Source organism: Diospyros lotus, chromosome 15 (assembly GCF_014633365.1).
Source record: "Diospyros lotus cultivar Yz01 chromosome 15, ASM1463336v1, whole genome shotgun sequence".
Taxonomy (NCBI): domain Eukaryota; kingdom Viridiplantae; phylum Streptophyta; class Magnoliopsida; order Ericales; family Ebenaceae; genus Diospyros; species Diospyros lotus.
In genome coordinates, this window is record NC_068352.1 from 4,243,448 (window position 1) to 4,268,550 (window position 25,103).

Consider the following 25,103-nt stretch of genomic DNA (forward strand, 5'->3'; position numbering starts at 1 on the left):
TGCTTTGTTGTGGTTCTGTATCATAGGTATACAAATCCCTGGTCATAACAACACTCTTACCTATCTATTAACAGCAAGTAGATCTACGCTAGGAGAGTTGATAATGTGCCAAGAGAAACTGGTACAAGAAGCCTTTATCTCACTTCCCTCTTCCATGTCCTTATTTGCAGCTGTGTTTGTACCTGAAGGTACATTTGACGGATTCAGTCTGCTATCCAACCCCAGAAAAGGAAATATCTATATCACTTGAATGAACTGCTAATAATGGCATTTGGTTCCTTTCATGTTTTTAGTTTGAAGTAAAGGATGGAATTTTGCTGTAGCCTTTGATAGGGTTCCTATAACAAGTATATTCCCGCAAGTATCTTGTGACTCCATTCACGTGTTCAATGAGTAGGATAGACTATGTGCTCGCTCCTTATTGTAACTTACCAATGTTCCTCTTCTTATTCCTTTGGTGGTGATGACGACGACGATGTTTTTGGCACAATTATGGTGATTAGGTTTTCCCTCTTGGCTTGTTTTCCTTGTTCTGGACAGGGTAAGTGCCATTGTTGGTGTATACTGGTTCCTTGTTTGTTGGGTATGGAAAGGATGAGCAGGTTTGTGTTCTGTTTGCTGCCTGATTTTCAGACCCAACTAATGGTGAATGTCTTTGTCATCTCTGTTTGTGTTTCATATGCAGCAATTTGAAGCTTTTTTTCCCTTATAAAGCTCGACATCTTTGAGGCTGTGTGATATTGATGGCAGTGTTTCATTGAAATCTGGAAAGGCTGTGTGATGTTATTTTTTTATTTTTTTATTTTTAAAAATCAAAATCAAACCGTGATTCTTCGATTTTGATTTTTGAACCGAAATCAAAAAAGATTATTTCGATTCAATTTTTTGAAAAACAGTTTGGAATCAGTTCATGACTGATTCGAACCCAACCGTGTGGTCAGGCTCTCTCTCGCTTGCCATGGGACCCCGGAGATCATGATGCTGCTATCACATCAGGTAGTGCATCAAATGATCGTTGTTTCTCTTCAATTCTAAGTCAATTTTGATTTCAGATGGTTGGATTGCTGTAAAAAACCCATTGTCCTTCCTAACTTGGTTCTTCTTTCAATCCCTGTGGGGTTGGTATTAGGCTGTCATTTGAATGCAATTTTAGGGGCCCCTCCTCCTTTGGTGAAGGATGCTATCATGTTTCGGGTTGTGAAAACAGTTTTGTTACATAATAAAAGTAAAGTCACCTACAAAAATGACTCCTGAAAATTTTTCAATATCAGACATTTTGTTTATTTTTGAAATTTAAAAACTCTATAATTGTTTGCCCAAATATTTGTACTCCTCGTTTAAATGAGTTTGCCCTTATAAGAAATTATAGTAATAACAATAGATAAATCTCACTCAAATGATCTATGAATATAGTATTTTGGAATGATCATTCTTGTACGAGTCTTAATATTCGTGCTCTCGATTACGTTAGGGGAGATAAATCACAGGTTGGATCTTTGGTCCTTATACGGGGCAAAAATTAAACTCGCAACCGACCGAATTGACACCAGCATATTACTCATCCAACCGCTCGACTTATGCCCTGAATACATAAATATAGTGTCTTAATAGATATGTGGTGCTTTTTTGGTATTTTGATCTATTTGAGCTCTTTTAACTTAAGAAATATGTTTGTCTAAAATAACCCAACTTATAGTACTTGAAAAGTAGAAATAAACACAAAGTGTTGAAAATTATCTAAATCACAAAAAATCAAAGTTCAATTAATAATATATTAAACTTTAAATTTAAAATATTAATGGATTGTAATACTATGTTAACATGTTAAAATAGTGTCACGTATTAATTACATTTTGATGTACCTAAGTAGAAAAAAAAGAAAGGATGAAATGCTAAATAAATCACTATATTTTAGTCGGAGTTAAATTGGTTATTAATTTTTAAAAATAGTGAATAAGTTATTATACTTTTAAATTGTTGGTTGTCTTTAAAAAGGGCAAAAATAAAAAATTATATCAATGACGTCTTAACATCATTTAATGGTATTTTAATTCGATTAACAACTTAAACTCTATTTCTAATAAAAAGAATTTTTACAATTACAAACGTTTAAATTGATATTCAAAAAATCTCGTATAATTTTTAATCACCTTGTAATACAAAAATCTGAAATCACGATAACAAATGCCTTCTCATCTCAATACATTTAAAATTTGATTTTAAATATAATTTTTAAATAAGAATTTGATTGAGGATATAGTTGACGTGATTAATTGAACTAAGATATCATTAAATGACATTAAGATAATAATTATCGTAATGTTTAAGGGGACATGGATATAAAAATACAATGATTTATTTTAATGGATGAATGAATGAAAGTTAGGGAGTCGGTTGCAAAGGGAGAAGCTTTTGGGTAATCAAAGTGGTTGGGGACCAAAGTGAGTTGAAACTCTACAAATACAATCCCTTCAATTCAAGCTTGCAATCATTTCCCCACCTGAATTCTCAATTATGCCCCCTCCCCCCACCCCATTTTATCCCATTTGGGGAAAGGTGATCCCAAATTTGGGGGTAGGATAGGATCCCAGCTCTAGGACACCCTATAAATAACAAAGGCCTAGGGCCAAGGGTATTAGAGACATTTTGTCCCCTCTCCTCTTCTTCCCAAACATGCCCTTTCTATCATTTCTTACTTCCTCAATTATCCATTATTGATGTATATCTTAATCTTTATATTTAAATCCGTTATTAGAATTGTTTAAATAATTTAAAAAAAATTAAATGTAACTTTTTCTGGGGTACTATGATGGTAGTAGAGGGCTTCAGCCAAGATCCAAGCTCGGATCCCTGAATTGGAAGGTATATTAATGTCTTTATTAGATAATTTTATTTAAAATAAAGAAAGGATAATTAATTGTGTTAAGATTTTTCAATTTTGTGAGATCTAACTAAGTGTATTCCTTTAATTTTTTTTTTTATAATGAAATTATGTTGTCTCTTCATGTGGCCAAGGGACAAGCACGGACTACAACCTGTGCCAGCCTCAGCCATCTTCCAAATGCGCTCTTGGATCTTGCTCATTTGGAGGGATAGGGGCTAGCATTGCCTGCAGATTTGAGAGCTAGCCCGCTCTCAAATCCGCCTCTAGATCCATCCCTACATATGGCTATAGATTACACATTTTTATGGAATCACATAAATGTTGTATTTGTTAATTATTTTCTTATTGTATTTTGCGTTGTTGATTCTTTCATGATAATATAATCTCTCTATTGTGAAAATTAGGATTGTGTTGGCAAGCAAATAAATTAGCAATCAAGAGATGCAGCAAACGTCACATATTAGGAACACCAAGATTTACATGAAAAACCCTGAAGAGAAAATTCATTAGATAGAAGTCGACTTCAAAAATATTTTATTGTATTAAAATAATGGACTACACAAGTTATTTTCTAGCTTACTAGAAGCATAACAAAATAGTCATCAAGAGAAAACAAATTCTTGAAATACAAACGCAAAGAGATTGTGATCAACACTGGTGGAAACCTGAACAAAGGAAAAAATGAAAGGGTCTTGCCCGAAAAACAATAAAAAAAAAAGCCATACTCTGGTCTACTAAGCACTTTTTCGAAATCGTATCGTTTAGATTTTAAATGACTTCCTTATGAATAACTTGGTAAAATTTCAAGTCAATCGAACAAAAAATTACCATTCAATCTAATGCACAAAATTGCTGGAGATCACCCTCAACATTGGAGGGATACTCACCCAACACTCTTCTCTAATTAGGTTATATGTTCCTTTTTACAACGGTTATTATGTTGAGGGAGTAACTACCTATTCCAAATCGGTGCTTTGACCCAATTATTTGGTGATCTTCGTACGTTATCAACCATACATAACAATAACTTTTCCTTAAATCTTGCGTAAGATAAGATCTGAAATGTCAAAAGTGTTATTATTTTAGTTCATTAAAATTATATATTTTGAATAAATAATACCAATTATCATCATGTCAAGGGAGTAGCAATCTACCCTAAATCAGTGCTTCAACCCAATTCATTAAAATCATATATTAACGACCATCATGTTGAGGGAGTAGCAACCTACCCTAAATCAGTGCTACGATCCAATTCCTTGGTAGCTTTTATATGTCATCAACCACGCATAACAATAACTTTTTCTTAAAACTCACATAGCATAAAGTCCCACGTATAGTCACTATTATTTTAGTTTATTAAAATTATATATTTTAATACACATTTTGAATAAATAACACCAAAGGTAAAATTTACAAAATTGCTTCCCACAAAAAATAATTCTGGCGATAGAAAAAAAATTGTAAAATTGAAAAATAGGAAGTTAATTTAATTTAATTGGGTCAAATTTTTTGGGATATTTATTATTGGCAAATAGCAAGTACAATCAAGTGAGGTAGGAAAATGACAAAAGCCAATAAAGATCAAAGATCCCATATCAGGCATTTAAGACTACTTCCACTCCTTGTACCAACACATCAACATAAATATTTTTTTAAATTAAATTATGGGCTAATTAAAAAAAAAATTAAAATATAATAAAATTTTAATTTTGTACCAATTACTTATTTTGTGGTTTTACTATTGAATTCTGACTTATTATCATCTATATTTTTTGTTAAATGATTCACTCAAATCACTATGAATGTCTCTAATTGTTGAAATAGAATTATATTTGAAAGAGAATCTTAAAATATATGGGATGAATTTAAATAAATTATTTTAAAAAATATGGTTATAAATTTTGTTTATTTGGTATTATTATATTTTTTAAATATAATAATATTTTTTTTAAAAAATAATGTTTGATAAAGTAATGTTGTGCTTTTGAAGCACAAGAATTTTTTACGAGGCCCATCACTTTTGTTACTTTGAATATATCTATGACATATTAAGAAAATGTTAATTAAACAATTGTTATATGCTTTTAGTTTTAATAAGCATAACAGTATACTCAGTAAGTAAATATTATTTTTATTAATATTATTTTTATAATATGATATAACCATAGTGATGTAACGTGATACAATAATATTGATCAAATATATATATGATAACATTTGAGAAAATCTTTTTACGAATAATGCTCACTTTGATAGGTAAAATGTTCGAAAGATAATTATGGAACAATATATAAGAGTATTTGGGATATTTATGTAATTATATTATTATTTATTTATTTAGTATTTAGTTCTCTAAATTATAGAGTCGGTTTAAAATACTAAACGCTTGTTAATTAAAATAAATAACTAAATAAATCCCTAATACTGAATTGCCCAAACTGTCCCTCCACTTTTCTTCACCATCGAAGCGACTCTCTTCGTCTTCTTTCCTCGTCTTCTCTTCTTCTTTCTTCTTCTTCTTCTTCTTCTTCTCTCTCTCTCTCTCTCTCTCTCTCTCTGTCAAATCGTCAATGGACGACTCTCTTTCGCAGTCTCAGTCCCAGTCCCAGTCTCAGAGCTCTGTAAATCATGAAGACGAGGCCACTCCTTCGGAGCTGCTTCCGCTAGGCGCCTCTCGCCACAGCTCAGATGCGAACTCCGCCGCCGGATCGAGCTGCTCCGCCCGATACAAGCTCTTCTCGCCGGCGAAGCTCCCGATCTCCCGCTCTCCCTGCATCACCATCCCTCCCGGCCTCAGCCCCTCCTCCTTTCTCGAGTCCCCCGTTCTCCTCTCCAACATCAAGGTCTCTCTCTCTCTCTCTCTCTCCCCTCTTCTTCTTTAGTAGCTTCAGTTCCAGATTCGAATCGGCCGCTCAGATTATCCTCTTTCTGCCCCCTGTTTGGTTGCTTAGAAAATGAATGGGGGAGAAAAGGGAAAAAGAAAAAGAAAAACCGCTTCAATTTTTAATTTGGGTTAATTATACTTACCACCCTCATTTTCCATGTAAATTCAGTATGACCCCCGAGTTGTCAATTTTGTTGCGTTAAGCCCCAGGTCAATGGTATCTTTGTTGCATCTACAGCCGGAACTGAAAAGGGTGCCAATTGTCACCGAGTATACGCGTTGACCCCCATTGAAAATCGAGGATAAAGTGCCCCCGAATTTCAAGTTCAGGGGGTGTGAATATGTAGTTAACCTTGTCGATTTACTTTTGTGTTCTTATTTTCTTTAGCATATGGTAACTGTCCTGTCATCAATTGAGTTCAGAATTGGAATTTTCGGTCCCGTTTCTTTTTATACCCTGTATTATTAGCTCAGCAATCAAACGAAGACGCGGTTGCATCACATCAACTTTGGTGGAGTTGTATGGTGTGAAGTGATGTAAGATGTTTGTTCCTTAAGAAAAAATGGACGTTCTTTATGTAAAGTACGACATGAGATTCTGATAAGAAGTTGGGTTCCTTTTTTCAACTTAACAATTTGTTGCGCCATTTGTTTAGCTGATTGCTCGTCTGAGCTGCTAGTTTTTGCTGGGGCCTAAAGGTTCTTATGCTCGCACTACCATATTCTATCGCTAGGTTCTTCATGGAATTATGCTTGTACATTTGTTTGTTCTAGAATCTGTCTTGTTGCTAGTGTTTCAAACTTTTCCTTGTTTATAGACTTCAGTGTTGTTTTTTCAGTGTGAATCTTCCTTTTTGTTTGTGCTTGGCCTTTATGGTTTTTATTTGCTTATTTCTCATGTATTGTTCCATCGTTCTGATTTGACGTGAGAGGAAAAAGAGAAAAAAACAAAAAAGAATCACATTTTTGCCGATGACTTTCACAATTTTGGTGTTTAAAAGACTAATCATTATGTGCTCAAACATGTATAAAACCATTTGAAGCACTTTGTATAATTCTTCATTGCTTGTTTGTAAGTCGATGCTTTGAGGTTAGCTGGAATAGGGCATCATATATTTTTTTTCTTTTCATATTGCCTTTCGTTCCTTGTGTCTCCTTGTGTATACTGGTGATTATACATACTAGAAGATTCAAAATCAGTAATGTTTTTGAACTTCTGATTCCTGCAGGCAGAGCCGTCTCCAACTACAGGTTCTTTTTTCAAGCCCCAATTGATGCATTTCTCTAGCGGTACCCATGGTAGTGGTGGTTTTTCATTAGCTCCAAACTTCTCCAATGGCAATATTACTGATGAAAAGAAAACTGGCTGTTTTGAGTTTAGACCGTGTAGTGGATCCGATTCTATTTCTGGATTACCAGCAGTGGCACCTAAGGTAATGCCCTAGTGAAGTACCAAATGGTTATATTGATTATTTTCTTTCCCAAAAAGGTTCATATCATTTCTATTTGGTTTAACTATAAAACAATGTTCTTATTTGTTGTATTATGCGAATCAAAAATCTCTTCTGTTATGAGCTTTGACTATGTCATTTAAGTTTGATGCCTTTTCATTTATATATATATATATATTTCGTAGGGATTGTTGATGTTACACATAGGTGTGAAAGCTGCATGTGTCTTAAAAATTTGAACCAAAATAGTTGTTCTGGTGCCCAACTTACTAGGATATCAAAAGCTAAATTAGAGACTATCTTTCTAGAAGAGAGCTAGTCATTCTTTGCATGCTCCTAAACTCTTTCTCTGAGAACATATGTTACTAGCAGGCTGCTCCTTTGTGACCAAAAGGTCACTGGTTTGAATTGTGGAAAAGCCTTTTGCCAGAAAATCAAGGGGAAGGCTGTGTACAAATACAGCCCTTTCCAATCCTTGCAATGCGGGGGGAGCCTTGTGTATTAGGACACCCTTTTTGTTTAGCACGAGGCATCTGCTGGATAATATAGTTTGTCTACATAGACAGTTAATGCTCCATGTTTTTGTGAAGATTAAATTTTCTGATTTTTTAAATTAGAAAAGATTCTATAGGATGTAGGTGGACAAGGTCCTATATATTAAAGAGAATTATTGAGGTTTTTCAATCTTAAAAAACATCTTTTTTATGCATAGAAGAATCTTTAACATATTTATATATTTCAGTTTGATGTGTGTGTGTGATTACAGTTATTGTGTGACTACAATGGAACTGATTTTATGCAATTGGCACTTAATAAGGCTTTCCATTTTTCTGAAGAACTCCACAGGTGGAAACAATGAAAACATGGAACCATTTGAGCACCTTAAAGCTCAATGCCAGTCTCAATCTTTTGCATTGTTGCCTTCTGTTAAAAGTGAGATGGCATCTTCCTCAAAAGAGTTGAGTCTACCTGCACCTGTTCAAATGTTTGCTTCAAGAGCTATCATATCTGCTGGAGTTCATACTGATGAACTAAACCAGAGAATTCCCTTGGGTACTGGGGTTCAAGCGTCACAGCCTCACCATAAAGACATCGGGCCTCCTGTTGCTGCTGAGAGGTCATCTGATGATGGGTATAACTGGCGGAAGTATGGGCAAAAACTTGTGAAAGGAAGTGAATTTCCTAGAAGCTATTATAAATGTACGCACCCTAATTGTGAGGTGAAGAAGATCTTTGAACGTGCTCCAGATGGGCAAATTACAGAGATTGTATACAAGGGTACACATGATCATCCTAAACCTCAACCGGCCCGTCGATTGACTGCTGGTGCTATTATGTCCATCCAAGAGAAAACTGATAAGGTTTCATCTATAACTATTCAAGGTGGTAGGTAGCTGAAAGAACTTTCCTATTATTTCTATTGTTCATTGATTATGGTGTGCTGATGGAATTCCTTTTTCTTGTTTCTTAAAGACAAATCTATCATAAATGCCCCTCATGATGTTGATACTAGTACTCCCGATCTATCTCCTCGTGGGACAAATGATGATAGTGTAGAAGGTGCAACTCCCCAGTTGAACACCATTGAGGAGGGTGACGAAGATGACCCATTTTCAAAGCGGAGGTGATGTAGTTCAACAGAACCCTTATGTCATGATTTTAATGTTTGCATCCATTCATTTACTATATCTCTTAATGAAATGTCCAAAATTTCTCACAGGAAGTTGGATGGTGTCAGTATTGATGTCACACCAGTGGTCAAACCTATTCGTGAACCACGTGTTGTTGTTCAAACTGTGAGTGAGGTTGATATACTTGATGATGGTTATCGATGGCGTAAATATGGGCAGAAAGTGGTGAGAGGAAATCCAAATCCGCGGTAAATCTTTTGTTTCCCAACAAAGGTGTAGAATTACGAGAAATACATTGATTGCAGTTGATTTAACTTCTCCTATAAGTTGTCAGTGCTAAGTATCTGCAGAATTGATGTGGTAAGCTATTTAATAAGGAAACAGATACAATGGAAATATAACAAAGACATAATGTTATTAAAAATATAGAAAAGTATCAATAGTCATACCATTTTCTTTATATAATATTGATGTATAAAAATATGAAAAAAAATACTTCTTATCCAATATAAAGTACCTGTAAATTGATAATGGTGATAATATGAACGCCATTCATTATAGAGATTAAAAAGTAGTTATTTTTGTTAAGTTGTAATTAGGCTCGTTATTTATGTTTTTATTTTTTATCCAAAAAGTATACCTTGAATAATGTTATTAATCACATTTTTAGGCATGTCCAACCTATGAACACATGACTCTTGTGTGTTCTGGGTATGTCTAAAAATGAAAATAATAATAACAAATACGACAACATTTGGAGTGTTCTATCATTTTGTCAGGGGTGAGTACTAGGGTATGGCAACAAAATGGAATATTGGTGCTTCCTAACAGACGTATTGAATTTTCAAGCATCTCACATGGGTGCTTAATCAATTCAGAATAGTCCTTTAACATGTCATATAGGGTGCACCTATCAAGAAATAAACAAAAAAAGGAAACGTGATGTAGTCCAAGAGCAAGTTGCTCATGGTTTATTCCCTAACTGGTCTGAGACTTGTGAAGTAGTAACTCCGGGAAATGAAGCTGTCGTGGACTTTCTTGGAAGATGAAAATTAGTCCAATCCTCCTTAATTTTATGGCTTTCTGTTCAGCTGGATAAGCAACATGTAGGAGAGGGGGGGAAGTATCAATTCTAGCAGTTTTGTTTGAGAAAGCTGATGCCAAGAATTAAGGTTTTGATGGTTGCATTTAGGCAAGTGCAAACATTATGTTTGACCATAGCCAGATGAAAAGGTTTGAGTAGGAAACTTAAAACCAAGTAGGTTTTGGTGTCAACTTGACCTGACCAGATATAAATCTGGTGTCGGTGCAGGTGTGGTGGAATGCGCATTATTGCATTTGGGAAAACATTGTGGTTGACCTTAGCTGCACAAAAGGATTTTGAGTAGGAAATTTCTAGACAAGTAAAAATCTTGGGTGAACATGACCTAACTGGATATAAATGTGTTGTTGACGTGGGCGTGGTGGTGGGGCATGTGTTATTGCATTTAGGCAAGTGTAAACATTATGGTTGACCATAGACAGATGAAAAAGGTTTCAGTAGGAAACTTCTTGCCAATTAGATTTTGGCTCACACGACCTAACTGGATACATTTGGTGTTTTTGGTGTGTGTGCTTGTGTTTCTTTTTATTTTCTTGCTTTTTTTGGGATAAGCCAATCAGGTAGTTGTTAATTATCAAAAAATTTACCAAACTTTAGCCGATGCATCAATTATACAATAAACTTTAAAATTTATCATTTCTAAATTTGGACTTTCAATTTTGTATCAATTGTACAATATGGTTAAAACTTAAATAATTAACTTTATAGTTATTAGTTTTCTTTCATTTTTCAAACTTGACCATTGTCGGGGTCCTAGGGTTGAGCTAGGGTTTAGAAAGGTATTACGAGGAAAAGAACGGATTGGAGCGAGAAAACAGAACAGAAAGAGAGAGAACTGAGGTAATTAAAGGAAAACAGAGCAGATTGGGAGAGAAAAATGTAGGGAGAGATGACTGAATTCAAAATATCATTCCACACAATGACAATTCTCTGACTACTATAGGCTACTTTTAGGCTGTCTAGGCTTTCAGTTATTAGAGGAACTGAAAGGTATAAACAGGTAAAGCAGCAAGTACAACCACTAACTAATACATGTAACGTACTATGACTAATATACCCTTGGGGTTGTGACAACCATGTACATATTTAGAGCTCATCATTATATGCATGGTTAAGTTTTGAAAAATGGGAAGAAAATAATTGATACATCAAAAAAGTATTAATTGTGCAAGTTTAACGGTGTTGTAGAATTAATACAAAATTAAAAGTTAAATGTAAAATTGATTAGTTTTAAAGTTTATTGTAAAATTGATACAATGGCTGAAGTTTGGTTATTTTTGTTAGTAATTAACCCTTTATATTATTAGATTGTTAATTTCTTTCTTTTCTAATGTTTTCATCATGTTAAATCATTAGTATAAATCAATTTCTGGAATTTTTCGTTGAAGAATAGTGAAAATCTTTGGCTTGTACTTAAGATGGAAAATGAACAGATCCAGTTACCTTAAGTGCTGTTAGCATATTACTTTACTTGCATAACATTTATGGAGTTAGATCAACCGTTTCTCTAGGCTAATGCTTCGCTAGATATATCATAAAATTACATGTGAAATCTCATGCACTATAAATAGTTATGTCTGCCAACTCTTTCAAATTAAGTTATTCTAGACAAATATGCAGATTCAATGTTGAATGTCATCTTTCCTTGTGTGCAGGAGTTATTACAAGTGCACAAATGCTGGATGCCCTGTTAGGAAACATGTGGAACGGGCATCCCACGATCCCAAATCTGTAATAACTACATATGAGGGGAAACACAATCATGATGTACCTACTGCAAGGAATAGCAGCCATGACATGGCGGGACCTGCAACCATGATTGGGATGTCAAAGGTTAGGTCAGAAGAGAGTGATTCAATCAGCCTTGATCTTGGGGTTGGGATTAGCCCTGCTGCTGATAATAGATCCAATGAGCAACAGCAAGTACTGGATGTTGAAAGCCAGGTCAACAGTGCCCCCACCAATTTAAGGCTTGTTCAGTTGGCCCCAGTTTCAACATATTATGGTGTTGTTAATGGTGGTTCACATGGATATAGAGAAAACCATGTTGAAAATCATGGCTACCAAACTCCACCTTTAAACCATTCGTCTAACCCATATCCACAAAACTTGGAAAGAATACTTTTGGGCCCATAGAATTGTTCTGTTATCGAAGAAAGAATAAGAATTAAAGCTGTAGATTGCCTTCCTCGGTGGTGGATGGCTGGTTGGTGAAAGTTTGCCTATCTCGGGATGGAATTGAGTGAGTCCTTTCATATTAACATTGTCTAGTGCTTCTCTACTGTATCCTTTACCTTTCTGCTCTAATGTTTTTCCTTCCCAAGTCCAAATGTTGCTTATACTGCATTCATCTCACTTAGCCCAAAACTTGTGTAGACATATGTAGTTAGACGACGCTTATTTCCTGACTGACAGGCATAATGTTGTAACTCAAAGCAGTGCTTGAACTGGAAGCTACTGGCTGCAAAAATTCTCACCTATGTTCGGTTTGGCCTCTAAGAAGGCTTTTAAAAGGCTTGTAACAACTAAGGCTTGAGTTGCTGATCTCTGCATTCTTCCGATCTCATCGGTTGAAGTCCAGTCCTTAAAAACAGTTAAACTTTGCCTGCATTGACAATTCTTTGATATCTATCTATCTATCTATCTATCTATCTATCTATATATATTGTACTCTTAAATTGTGGCACTTGGTTTCATTGAGGCCTGAACTTTAGGAATCATGGTATCGATCATACAAGCGAAGTTCATTATGTCTTTGAAGAAATTGATGGCTCAAGGAAGGATTTGTATTGCCTTTTTGTGACAGTTGGAAAGGTGAACAGTTGTTAAGTTGTCTTGACGTGTTATCTTGTTTGCCCCATCTGGTGATGAGAGGCATGCTGATAGACCTTGTGTAGTATTAGTAATGTGTAAAGTGCCAGGGGAGGTGGGCTAGCTTGGGTACTCAAGTTCGAATTTTTTCCTAGCGCAGCCGCTAGTAGATTAGATTCGGATTAAATTTCTCGTCATGAAAAAGAGCACCGTGGCGGGTACGTTATCCCAAGGAATGTATAAAGCTTTACCAAGTGCATTGGGACATGCATTCAAGATCATCCCTCCCCTCTTAGTGTGATTGTTTTCCTATAATACTACCTTTATTTGCGAGGCTGAGCTTTAGTAACAATAGTAAAGTTGTTCTTTTATTATGTGTAAAGCTTGGGGTACGAGTTGTGTGAATAATTTCTTTTTGTAAAATAGGAAAAATGTTGCATTCAAAAATAACTATTTACAAAGTAAAAGTAATTTTTGTATGCAAGGACCAACTCTTCTCTTGACAATTATAAAGTGCTGCCAAAAATTAGTGATATTCCTTGTGCTTTGGTTGCGTCTTTTACATGTTAAAAAATATTAGTTTTATTCCTTTAGGCGGGTAATGATGATTAGTGATTAAGTAGTAATAAATGTATTTTATTTTAAATAATATAAATATATTGTATCTTCTTTTTAACATTAAATCAATTTTATTAGTTAATTAAATTATATAAAGTATGATATATTTATTATTAATGAATAAAATTATTTGAATGCATAAATAAAATATATTTATTGCTGTTTAACTATTATTTTTAACATTACTCTTCTTTATAAAAATGTTCAAATTTTTTCATATAAACATTTACACTAATTAACAAAAAAAAGTTATAAATACTATAATTATTATATGAAATATTAGTATTTTTTAAAAATTAATTGATAATTTAGTGAAAAAACATTACTATTTTTTTGATGTAAATGTATTATTAATTTTTGAACGTACAAAAAGGGTTTAAACTTAGCATTAACGTTTCCAATTAGTAAGAATTCAAATTTTAAATTTATGTAGTATAAAGGAAAATGGTTGTAAAATTTATTCAATTATTGTATGGAGCTCATGAAGAGTTATAGTTTTTTTATTTGTAATTGTTGTTATCTATATATAATAATAAATTTTTAAGTATGAAAAAGTGTCTCGAAGAAGTAACAAGTGATTGGTTGACGGATGACTTAATTACGAGTGATTTGCCTACGAATGACTTGTAAGAAAGAAATTAGTTAGTGGTGTAGGTGAGTGTCTCACACAGACCCTCCAATACTTAAATCAATATTCAGATGAGTGTAGAATGTTAAAAAGTAAATAGAATTGCAGCACTATTAGATTTTCGAGCGTATCTGAACAAGGGAGTGACTCTTATTTATAGAGAGGAGTGACTAAAGGATCACATCTTTTAACGGACATCCCTGATGCTCATCAAAATCTATCAGCGAACAAACTGGAGATAAATCTGTTCTTTGTGGTGGTCACATGTTTGGAGAGCAGGTCTCTTGGGGTCTATATAGTCTCTTGAGAAGGTCTCTTGCATAGTTTGGAGAGAGGCTCTTGAGTTTGGACCAGCAACAAAAGTCTCCCGTCTGAATTCTTGTGGGTGAGTGACTCATGAGGTATTTTGGAAGGATCTCTTGATGGTGTCCAGAGAAAGAGAGGGGCTCTTAGAGGGTCACTCGGCCATATTTGCCTGGCTATTCCTTGGTATTGCTTGGGTACCTTCAGTCTAAGTAGTTTTCCCATTGGTCTTTAGTCACTTGACTAGGCATTACGCAAGAGACCTCACTCGGCTAAGTCACTCGAGTAGCAATTAGCTTACTCGGCTATGCCGTTTCTCGATAATCATCTTACTTAACTACATGGTCTCTCGGTCACTTGAGTGTCGAGAGACTGCATTCGACCATATTTCTCTTTCATAGCTTAGCCACTCACGTAACAAAGTTATTCGGTAATATAGAATAGCTTCTCGGCAATGTAGAATAGTCACTCGGTCCCTTTTTCAGTCCAGTTCTTTGAATCCGCTGTGGGCCCATTTCATTATGGGCTATTAATTTGGGCACAACAGTAATCATTCAAGAGTTGAATAAAAAATCCGAGCTTCAGCTCTCTACTCCCTCCCTCTCTAGAGTTTCCTTTGAGTTTTACTTCCTAACTTGTCTTCTAGCACCTGTGCTGGTCCAACGAGATAGGTCATAGGTAGGTGACCTATCTCTTCCAGTGGATTAAGTTCCTAAACATAAGCAGCCATGTGAGGAGATAAAGAATGCCCAAGCAAGAACTCCCTTAGATGGCTGGCTCCAATATATATATGTTGCCTAGCGGTAGGATGAGGTTTACAAATTCTGCCTAAGGCAGCATTTGGAATAAATCTACCTCGTTCTTGTTTTAAAGAAACAATTCTCCACCATTTTTCTTGTTAACAAGTAACCAGCAACGGTACAAAGAGGGAAGAAACAAAACAGAGAGCAGAGCCTCTGTATCCACAGCCAATAATCAGTCGGCAAAATGTTGCACATTCGAGAACAGAGACGAAAGGAAAAGCAAAACGTGGATGGTTTTTGTTCATGTAATGGACTGAAAACTCGGTTGCATTTAAAAGCTTCATCTATGTATGGCCTACATCACACAAAATGAAGTAGAGCAGTCTAGGCGCTCTCTAACTACACCTCAGCCAACCACAACAAATCTAACACCAACATACAAAGCACAAGAATCATATAGGGTGCAGCCACACAGGGAACCTTTCAAAAGGAGAAGGTTAACCACAGAGTCTCCCCTTCTCCTTGCACATAAGGACCAATGAAAGATATCACTCTACAGGACCCTATGTCTCTATGCAACCTTGTAAAGAGAATGCCCAACCTCCGGTCCTGCTCTCAGGGGGAGGACGGTAGATCACTAAAGATCTGAAAACACAGTCTGGATCTGGACAGACTGGACTCCAAGCAACAGAATCAATTTATATAACATGACCACTTCTTTTACCCCTCTTTCCCACGGCATGTCCACCACGGATGATGGTTTCTTCAATCAATGCCATAGAACCAGAAAGAAGATTAGTTCTACTGTTACTACTAGTATTTCAGAGTAACGGCAAATCTCCATGAAAATTGGGAAGAATAGTTCTATTGATACTACTAGAATTTCAGAGTAACGGCAAATCTCCATGAAAATTGGGAAAGACTTGAAATGGCAACGTAAAACAATACAGAAGCTCAATAATACCAGATAAAAGTCTGTCAACATTCCATAAAACAGAGTGTAGAATTGGAAACAGACGAGCCGGCACAATCAAGAAGAACAACAATCTGATTATTCTGATAAAATCACGATACGGCAGGGACCAACATATGCAAACGCCAATTTCTTGTCTTTCTAGCATTAAAAAGCCTGAACGATTAAAAGGGTTTGGCCCTATTTCTTGTACCGAGCAACCTCACCGTCGTTCGGGAAAAAACCCATCAGCCGGCCGGCCGAGTTCTGGTAAGCGTACATGAAACCCCCCATTAGACCGATCAATCCGCCCGTCACCATGGACGGACCCCGTATTTTCGGCTTAATGCCTGTGAGAGAATGAGAAATGAATCGCATCGAAAGTCGAAACCCATCTCAAATTAGACAAATCTATAGCCAAATAAAAGAAAGAAATCGGAGATATGGGAAGCGAGAGAGAGGGGGGTGAGGGGGCGGGGGAAGTACCGGAGAGGTAGCCGACGGTGACGGAGACGCCGGTGATAGTGGTCAGGCGAAGGTAATCGAGGGTGTTGAAGTTGGCGACGGTCTTAGTGAAGGGAGGATTTCGATCTATCACTGGGTACTCTGGCTTTGCCGATGCTGTAATGTCGGTGTTCATCTTCTTCTTCTTCCTCTTTCTTCAATTCGGCTGCTTCTTCGATCCCCTCTGTTGTTGAGTTGGTCCAGTGTTCTCAGTGGAAATTTGGGAATATTTTTATGGGCTCTTGGGCGGTGGAAGATGGGATTTATGGGCCGATGGGCACGAACTTTTGGGCCCAAATTGACAGCCATCCATTCGGTTCATAAATCATTATTCTACATATTGAAAAGCATATAGATATTTTTGACTAAACAACTGTTAATTTAGTAAAATAACTAAAAATGACACAAAGTTAATCGTGGATATTAAAGGAAATAAAATTTGTGTAGGCTATTTTATAAGGATAAAATTGGGCTTTGAAAATTTGGTAAGATTGAATGACACATAGCTCATTTAACTCAATTTACTTTGGCTCATTTCTAGTTTTTCAAATATCTAGAGAATTGTAATTGAACTGAGTCAAGTTGAGTTTTATTGAACTCAGGTTCAGCTTAAGAATCAATTTCTAGACTCGAGTTTTAAAACTAGACTCGAGCTCAACACGAGTTCAAATGCCTTTTGGTAAGCTTGAGTTTGAGCTAAACTCACTAGAATTTATTATTTTGTTTAAATTTAATTTGTAATTTAATTTGATTATTTATACATACATTAGATTCCATTAAATGATTAAATTAATATATATAATAATAATTTTAAGCACATCTAATTTAATTATATTATTAAAATAATTTAAAGTTTGATATGTTAACGAATATATTTATAAAATTATAAAAAAATGTATTAATGAATTTATAAATATATTTATTTATGAGCTATTTGCATATTTTTAATCGAACATATTTACAAACTTTTAATTAATCCTATTAGTATTTTCGAACTTCTAATCGAACGTGTTCACAAGTTTTAACAAGCTTAATTTTACTGAATTTAAATTTGATTCGTTTACAAATTAAGTTTTAAAATTAGACTCAAATTTAATTTATTTATCTTAATAAATGAACTCGAATAAGTTTTTGTTGAGCCAAATACTAAACTGCTCATGAACAGCTCGACTCTTTACAACCTTTAATTAGAGTCTTCAAATCCAAACTCAATCAACCTCACTTGTAAATTCAAAGCCAAACAACTCATAAGTACACACACGCATAGAATAGTCAAGAAATTTGGTAAGAAAGGTGTTATATTATCACAAAATACTTCACTTCTATAGTAAACAAAGGGGAGATAGAATTGCAAGGTGAGTATCAATGGTTTTATCGATCTGCCCTTCCAATGATGAAACATAAGAATAAAATTGATTATGGCATTTGGATTTGATGTCTTATCTTCTCAAAAATAATAAGATTATTTAAATGAATTTCAAAATTTCTATTTTACAAAAGATAGAGTAGCATCACAAAAAAATTTAATACGATAAAAATTTCAAAGTTATTGAGAAAAAACACATCAAACTGATTGAGGTGTGATAATTGACTCTCCGAGGCTAATCCATCGGGCGTTGGTAGACAACTACTATTTTTATACATTTTGTAATATTCTTATTGTAAAAACAAAAGTTTCAATTTAAAATTTCTAGTGTATAAAATTTTAAAAATATATTAACATAATACTAAGTAATAAATAATTCCTCAAAATTATTTTTCTTTTCTTAAAATGTTGACAAATGAAAAGTTATGATTAGCAAAAAGATTATGCTTTACTATATTTTAATTTCAGAATTTTGATAAAATAAAAAGTCACAATTTATCATATTACATTTTAAGCTTTTTATTGAACAAAAACTTGGTGAGGGCCAATTTTTTATCGAACAAAAGTAGGATTAACTGTGGTGAGAGACCGTGTAAGGATGATAATCCCAAAAATAGGGTTGACAAAATAACTTGAACTCATAAAGACCCATTTTGATCAAACACTGTTTGATTGTAGTCAACGAGAATTTGAAAAATTCTAGACTATTTTTCAATTGGGGTTGGGATAGAGGTGATATTCACCATTTCCACCTCACCCCAAGAAATAGCTCTAAACTCTAAACCATTTAGGTAGTTTATGGATTCAGTTCGAGGTATCCCAACCCCACCCCCCCACCCCACAACTAGCTGGGGCAGGATATTGGGGTTTAGGGTTGGGGCTGCCCGACTTGTGGCCAATGCTAAACAAAAGTAAATCTCCTCATCAAGTAATAATTACCCACCAAAAGCATGAGACATGCAATCTGAACTGATGATCTTATATTCCTCCCTAAACCAGTAAACTAAGAAAAAGTAACATATTAGCACTGAACTTTCTATTCTTCTTTCTATCCACTGCTTGGTATTAGAGACTAAAAACAAAAACATATTGTAGTTTCTTTCATCAGCTGAAGACTATATATAAGCAATTACATTCTCTTCTACTATTCTTCTTCTGTAACTTTGAATATTTCTCCTTTCCTCTAGTATGTACTTTCCGGGGAACTTTGATCCAAGACAAGCAGTCGACTAAACATAAACATAAAACGAGCTGTGTATAAGATTTCCCAGTAAATGTGAGAGCTTTGGGGACCAGTTTCCAGTCAATTCTGTGATTCTTCTTCTATGACACTAGAGATGCTGTCAAGTATGGGAGACGGGAACTGGCCTGTTGGGAGATCGAGTTCCTCGCTGCTGTCAAAACCCAAATGACAGATGCTCGAGTGAGATAGCTGCAATAAGGCAAGGCAGATATACATATATATATTGGCAGATGTAGACATACAAAGTCACAAACCTCTCCTGATTGGTGTTACTAGCTCCTGTATCGTTGGGATTGTCGTTCAGCAGAAAGTCGAAATATTCTGCAGGCATGAACTCCGATTGAGCTGCACTGACAACGGTTCAAATAAGAGTAAGGCTCATGGAAAATGTACTGAAGAAGAACTAAGCAAGCAACAAAGTGCAGAGCATATGATGAAGAGGGCAAGAATGCATGTGATGAATTAGATGGAGACAGTACTAGACCTTCCGAAGCTTTCAGCTCGTCTGCAGAAGGCTTATGTGCTAACTGCAGCTCTGAGAACCGTCTTGACTGAAACTCGAGAAAGAATTCCTGCTCATCCATGGACACCTTCTTCCTAGGTAATTTGGATGGCTTCAATCCTGTTGCCGCAGGTAGGAAATGACTTATGCTTATGAAGTGGGGAGATTTACAGATTCTACACACAAGATTTATTCAGAAAGAGGTTTCAACTTGCACTAGAACATTTAGATTTGGCAGTGTACACTCGGTTTAGATGTCATACATAGAAATGCAGCCAACACTTGGTCATTTGTGGCACCAATTATGGTGTTTGACCCGACAAGTTCTACGATGATGGTCGACTAATCTATCAAAGGAGCAAAATTTACAGAAAGGATAATTTTCATGCAGACCTCTTGTTCATTTGGCCATTTTCAGGGACACCCTTTTGGTTTCAGTTTCACAATATAAATCCCAATGTTTTATTTCTTTTTTTCAAATCAACACTTACTTGTTAAGTTGGAGGGTACACCTTAGAGTCCCTTTGGACAGGGGATACTTTAGCTTAACCCTTTGGAATTTGGCATTTCAAATTCCAAATCTTTTTGTTTAGAAACATTTTATCCAAGGTATTTGGATTTGAGTTCAGTTCAAACATCAATTTGAACCCATAGAAATTAAAGATTTGAGACGACATATATAAGGGAATTATTATTTGAGATGACATAGGGGAGTTCATATAATTTTAAATTAAAAGAAGATGAAATTAAAAGCACATTAAATATATTTAAAATAAAATCATAAGTTCATGCCCACAAAATTGAAGCATTAATATCGAATGTTTATATGTATATATTATTAATACACACACACATATGTTTTTAGGATCCAATATCAGTGAAACTTGTATGAGAATATATTTTAAGGATTCAAATTGTATATAATATCCAAAAAATGTGTATATAATTACTAGTTATTATATAATTATAATATTAATAAAATTTTAAGGTAATAAACATCAATTGTGTAAATATAGGGTATATATTTGTTGTATATAACAGAATACAAAATGTTAATAAAATCTGAATTTCAATCCAAATACTTGAATTTGAAATGCAAAGTATTTCAAATTATAAACACAGACACTTATAATGCCAAATCAAACAAAGATGCCCTTGTAAAGGATATACATCAACATTGAAACCCCATCAAACCTTTTAAATTCCAATAATACTCTTTTTATGTAATTAACCTCCAATTGTACCTGGCTTATAAACACCCTATTTACCATGATACCAAGTTTTATTTTGTTTAAAATTTTGGCCAAAATCTGTGAGAACTATGCTACAACTACTAAACGTACCCTATAAATCTTCATTTGAAATCTTTTATTTAATAGCATGCATCTGCATAGACGAGCCATTCCTTTGGTTAACAATATTAGATTGATCAAATGGCTTGTGCAGTTAATGTAAATTTATGATAAGATATTTGTTTGAGCTACAACAAATTACTAGGTCTTACTCGAGTCAAGCTTCGAATCCATGCCTGTGCTGCCTGAGTTGTAATTCATTAAGGGCTCCAGTCTCTTGGAGATCCTGCATTCAAATAAGAGAACTCCATGTAGGATAAAAGAGGAAGATGGCATTGATGCAGTTGCCTCGTGGGTCGGGTTGGCTCGGGAACACTATATGAACCTAACCAGTATGTAGTTTTGTACCTAACATGTGAAGTGGAATCAAAGCAACCAGACCCAATCAAAATTAGGTCTACTTTAATGGGGTCTTTCAAATAATTCACATACTATATCTCTGCAACAAAGCAATGAAAAAAATAAATATGGAAAGAGAAAATGGGGTCATCTATAGTCGACAAATGTTTACACAAAACTTCTAGCAACTAGCACAGATTGCAGAGGATGAAAGGCTACAGGGGTTTTGCCATTCATCTGGCTTTGCTAGATGCAAGACAAAGTGAATGAGAGTGCCAAATGCAAATTCCACAGAAGTCAGCAAGGGCACCAGCACAGTGAGGCATAAATCACAATAGTTTGGGTTATTTCTTGGGTCTACTTGAACATATGGACACCCCAAAATGGCCTAAATTCAGACTAGCAACAAGATGCAAGAGACCAACAAGTATACCTTAGGACCTGAAAGGTTGGTACAGATAGTAAATAAGCAAAAAAGCAGAAAAGGAGCTACCAGGGTAGCTTTCTGCCTAGACGTGACATGAGTCACTTTTATTCTTGTTAGACTCGAGGAAAACCTGAGTGAGGTATAGCTCCTCTCGACAGCAAAAGGGAAAATAAAAAACCAAATAAGATATAGCTATATTTGACACCAAGGAAATACAAGTATGGTTTACGATTTGTATTCAATTTTTTTGTAAGTCAAACTGTAAAAATATCATAAACCATATTGTTAAAAAATTTACAAACCAAACCATACTGTATAGAAATTTAAACTGGACCAAACCCAACTTAATTATCTGTTTTGGTATAGTTCAAGGGTTTGGACCAGATTGTTCACACCCCTAAGACCAAGTGCCCCTCATACAGTGTCCTGACAGAAAACACTATCAAGAGTTCATGACCCTCTGTGGTATCCATATAGTTTTATTTAGGCATGTTTGAGTTTGAATTTGTCCCAATTTTTCGTTAAAAATACATTGATAAACATTTAGGTCTTAGCATCATTGCTCTAGGCATCATATTTAATCATGTTTTATTTGTGGCATTAATCAACTAGAGTCATGCATCAATGTTTGGGTTAATTTTTCAATGCAATCAACAGATGCCCTTCTATCAACATAATCTAAAGATTAATGTGTTTAATCAACATCTCATACTAAGAATTCACCTCTAGTCTTGGCAAGGAAAAGAAATCATTGTAGAATCAATAAACAGATAAAAAAAAAAAAACAAAAAACAAATACCAACACATATAAGGTTCTTTATTTCGTCAAAACCACAAATATGAGATGCGTACCTGTCGAGAATCTTTGATTTCTCTTTGTAAGGTTTTACAAGAACACGAGCACCACAAACATAATGCGGATTTCCCTTTGACAAAATCTTCTTAACCGTATCAGCACTAGCAAAAGTGACGAATCCAAACATCCTTCGCTGGTGGCAGGGAATTCTTACGTCTTGAACTGGCCCAAATGAACTAGAAGCGAAAAAGAAAAAGCAAGGAAGAACTTGAGAGAAGGCTAGGCGACTTACATACAAATATCCCAGCAATTTTTCTACAGAGAATTGAATCACCTGAAGTAGTTGGAGACATCTTCCTCCTTAAAACTGCTCTCAGCCGGAAAAGTTAGATATATCTGCTGTGCTCCACTAATGATTGGAATGCAGTTGTTTCTTTCACTCTGATTTTCCATATACTTTTTGGCATCTTCTGCCAAAATCACTGAATACTCACCATGAGCTCTGTAATTATCCATACATATAAAAGAGAACTGTTATTTTTTCGGCATAGAATGAATTCATCGATTGAGAATGTAACAAGAAATCATAACTAAACCTGTCAACCAGTTGGAAACTGTTATTCAACAGTGCAAGGAGCTTTGTCAAGAGATAACCTTCAGCGGGGAGTAGCCTCCCATAGTTGTCGTAGTACAACCTGGGCAAAAGAGCAATTGGAATAGGTTTCCCCCTTCCCAATTTCAAGATTTCTGCGATCTCCAGTTCCATCCTTTCAAGTGACCAAGGGGCGAAGTACTGGTCTACGTTAGCAAATTCATTTGAATTAGGATGAAATAGTAGAGATGAGATATCTGGAGGAGCTTCCCCAGCTTCCCCATGGAAGTACCGGCAGTTAGTTCCATGCTTACAGAACCCCTTGTTGAAGTAGCGACAAACTTTGACTGGCAACTCGGATAGTATTGGATCCTGATGATAATAACTTGAAGAGGCTGGAATCCCTGGATTCACCTGTTCCAACCCAACATTCAATCCCCTGAATCGGGTCTGATAAGGTATGAAACAGGAATTATGCGCTGGTTGGTTTTCACTGTTGAATTGGGGATCCCATCTAGCATTCGGCACACTCAATGCTGGTGGGCACCAAGTCGGTGTGATGCCGCTAAAGGGAAGATTGGAAATGGGGGGTTGGTTCGTAGAAGGTGAGATTGGAGGCGATACCGACGCTAAACCAAGCTGAACTTTGATCCCCCGAACCAAGTTCTGGATTACAGTGTCTGGAGCCATAGCCAACTGAATCATTTGGCTGTCACAGTCCCTTAAAAGGAGATACCCAATTATCTTTTTGGCAACATCCTCTGGTTCTAACTCCCGAATTCTGCTAATCAGAATGTACAAAACCTCGAAAAGGTCCATTTTCAATTATTCCTGCATAAAAATTGAAGACAAACAGCAACACAATAAGCAGCAAAATCCAAGTAAGCTACGGTTCGTAGAAACAGATTACCGTAAATGTGGATCATTTAGCAAATCTAGTACGAGATAGGAATGAACCTGATTTTTGCAGAGAAGATCGTCCAGATACAGAACTAACAGAGATGGAGTATACGTCGCTCTCAACACAGGATCAGATAAAAGGTAATGAAAAGATCATATCTGAAAAAACAAAGATTTCTATGTCCCCGTCGAGTGAGCGTGGTTTATGAGCTATTAAGCGTACCCAAAAGTAAGTTAGGCGCGAGTTATATAATCATTAAATAAAGAAAGAAAAGCATTTAACCCTCAAACGCATTCAACTCTTTCCCAGAAGAAGAAGAAGAAGACTAGGTTTTGAGCCATTTGAGGAGAGTACAGTTTAGAACTCAAAATCACAGATTGAGAAACGAAAGCCCACATTAAGGGAGAGCAACCATACCCACCAAAAGCGCGAAAGTAACACCATCAGTGGTCTTCTTCTTCTTCGCAGAAAGCAAAACGACGGAGACGATGCTTTAAAGAGGGAAAAGTGGGGTCTCCAGATGAAGTTGAACGTCGTCGGGATCTTCTTGGCATTCAAAATGGTCAAGTTTTTTGAAATCCAATAGATAATATGTGTTTGAACTTAGCGCTAAGCTTCTCTTGATACAGAGATCAAGGCAACTGCGAATTAATTGGTTTCTTGGGGGACAGCTCCAATTCTTTTTGGGCCTCTCGAGCCAATCTTATTCCGCTGAAATCGTCGCCGCCGTCGTTGATTTTCTCTTTGATTTCTTATAGATTTAGCAAAATTTCATTGACATGTCGGACGACCGTTATCTTTATGGTATAATCGAAGTGCTGTCGTCATTGTCCCAGGTTGTCCATGCCAAATTCAAGTACCATATATTTGATAGTCAATTAGTGCTTATATCATTCATTCATTCATATATATATATATATATATTAGGAATAACCCGTGCCGATGCAACTAAAAAAAAATTAAATATTAAATTTGAACGTGAAATAATCAAATACTAAACTCAGACACATATAAACTCGTGTTGCCCTATATGCATTAAATTAAAAATCATTTGATCATTTTTAATATCATGAC

General features: G+C 35.4%; 3 protein-coding genes across 12 annotated transcripts; 1 reads left to right on the forward strand and 2 right to left on the reverse strand.

The window, feature by feature from the left end:
- The first annotated feature begins 5,373 nt into the window (after positions 1–5,373).
- On the forward strand, positions 5,374–13,137 carry LOC127792352 (probable WRKY transcription factor 20). 4 transcript variants are annotated; one of them, XR_008021114.1, is made up of 7 exons: positions 5,375–5,727; positions 6,998–7,201; positions 8,056–8,605; positions 8,693–8,843; positions 8,940–9,098; positions 11,608–12,194; positions 12,368–13,137. XR_008021114.1 is itself a non-coding variant. In XM_052322820.1 (6 exons), exons 1-6 carry the CDS (start codon positions 5,455–5,457, stop codon positions 12,086–12,088), a joined length of 1,815 nt encoding a protein of 604 aa, XP_052178780.1. In that variant the 5' UTR covers positions 5,374–5,454; the 3' UTR covers positions 12,089–13,137. The 4 variants fall into 4 exon arrangements, 3 of the variants coding, with proteins under 3 accessions (XP_052178780.1, XP_052178779.1, XP_052178781.1); XM_052322820.1 differs by having other exon boundaries at positions 5,374–5,727; positions 8,056–8,602; positions 11,608–13,137; XM_052322819.1 differs by having other exon boundaries at positions 11,608–13,137.
- Positions 13,138–15,992: 2,855 nt separating this feature from the next.
- On the reverse strand, positions 15,993–16,725 carry LOC127792189 (uncharacterized). Its single transcript, XM_052322594.1, has 2 exons — positions 16,494–16,725; positions 15,993–16,357 (listed from the first exon to the last, which is right to left on the reverse strand). The coding sequence occupies exons 1-2, from the start codon at positions 16,645–16,647 to the stop codon at positions 16,209–16,211; spliced, it is 303 nt and encodes a 100-aa protein (XP_052178554.1). The 5' UTR covers positions 16,648–16,725; the 3' UTR covers positions 15,993–16,208.
- A 2,076-nt stretch (positions 16,726–18,801) lies between these two features.
- Positions 18,802–24,766, reverse strand: LOC127791540 (zinc finger CCCH domain-containing protein 18-like). 7 transcript variants are annotated; one of them, XM_052321466.1, is made up of 9 exons: positions 24,451–24,766; positions 24,086–24,238; positions 23,133–23,959; positions 22,871–23,038; positions 22,593–22,772; positions 21,127–21,200; positions 19,605–19,742; positions 19,375–19,465; positions 18,805–19,271 (listed from the first exon to the last, which is right to left on the reverse strand). In XM_052321466.1, exons 3-9 carry the CDS (start codon positions 23,945–23,947, stop codon positions 19,181–19,183), a joined length of 1,557 nt encoding a protein of 518 aa, XP_052177426.1. In that variant the 5' UTR covers positions 23,948–23,959; positions 24,086–24,238; positions 24,451–24,766; the 3' UTR covers positions 18,805–19,180. The 7 variants fall into 7 exon arrangements, with proteins under 7 accessions (XP_052177431.1, XP_052177429.1, XP_052177428.1 ...); XM_052321467.1 differs by having other exon boundaries at positions 24,086–24,205; positions 24,447–24,766; XM_052321465.1 differs by having other exon boundaries at positions 24,447–24,766.
- Positions 24,767–25,103: the final 337 nt, after the last annotated feature.

Excerpts from the sequence above, each read along its gene's own strand:
- LOC127791540 (XM_052321466.1), bottom strand. The coding sequence starts at position 23,947 with ATGGACCTTTTCGAGGTTTTGTACATTCTGATTAGCAGAATTCGGGAG. Across the intron at positions 23,039-23,132 it reads AGTTTCCAACTGGTTGACAG|AGCTCATGGTGAGTATTCAG; the intron begins GTTTAGTTATGA and ends GGATAATTACAG. Across the intron at positions 19,466-19,604 it reads CGAGCTGAAAGCTTCGGAAG|CTCAATCGGAGTTCATGCCT; the intron begins GTCTAGTACTGT and ends TTGTCAGTGCAG.
- LOC127792352 (XM_052322819.1), top strand. The coding sequence starts at position 5,455 with ATGGACGACTCTCTTTCGCAGTCTCAGTCCCAGTCCCAGTCTCAGAGC. Across the intron at positions 7,202-8,055 it reads TACCAGCAGTGGCACCTAAG|AACTCCACAGGTGGAAACAA; the intron begins GTAATGCCCTAG and ends ATTTTTCTGAAG. Across the intron at positions 8,844-8,939 it reads GACCCATTTTCAAAGCGGAG|GAAGTTGGATGGTGTCAGTA; the intron begins GTGATGTAGTTC and ends AATTTCTCACAG.
- LOC127792189 (XM_052322594.1), bottom strand. The coding sequence starts at position 16,647 with ATGAACACCGACATTACAGCATCGGCAAAGCCAGAGTACCCAGTGATA. Across the intron at positions 16,358-16,493 it reads CACCGTCGGCTACCTCTCCG|GCATTAAGCCGAAAATACGG; the intron begins GTACTTCCCCCG and ends ATTCTCTCACAG.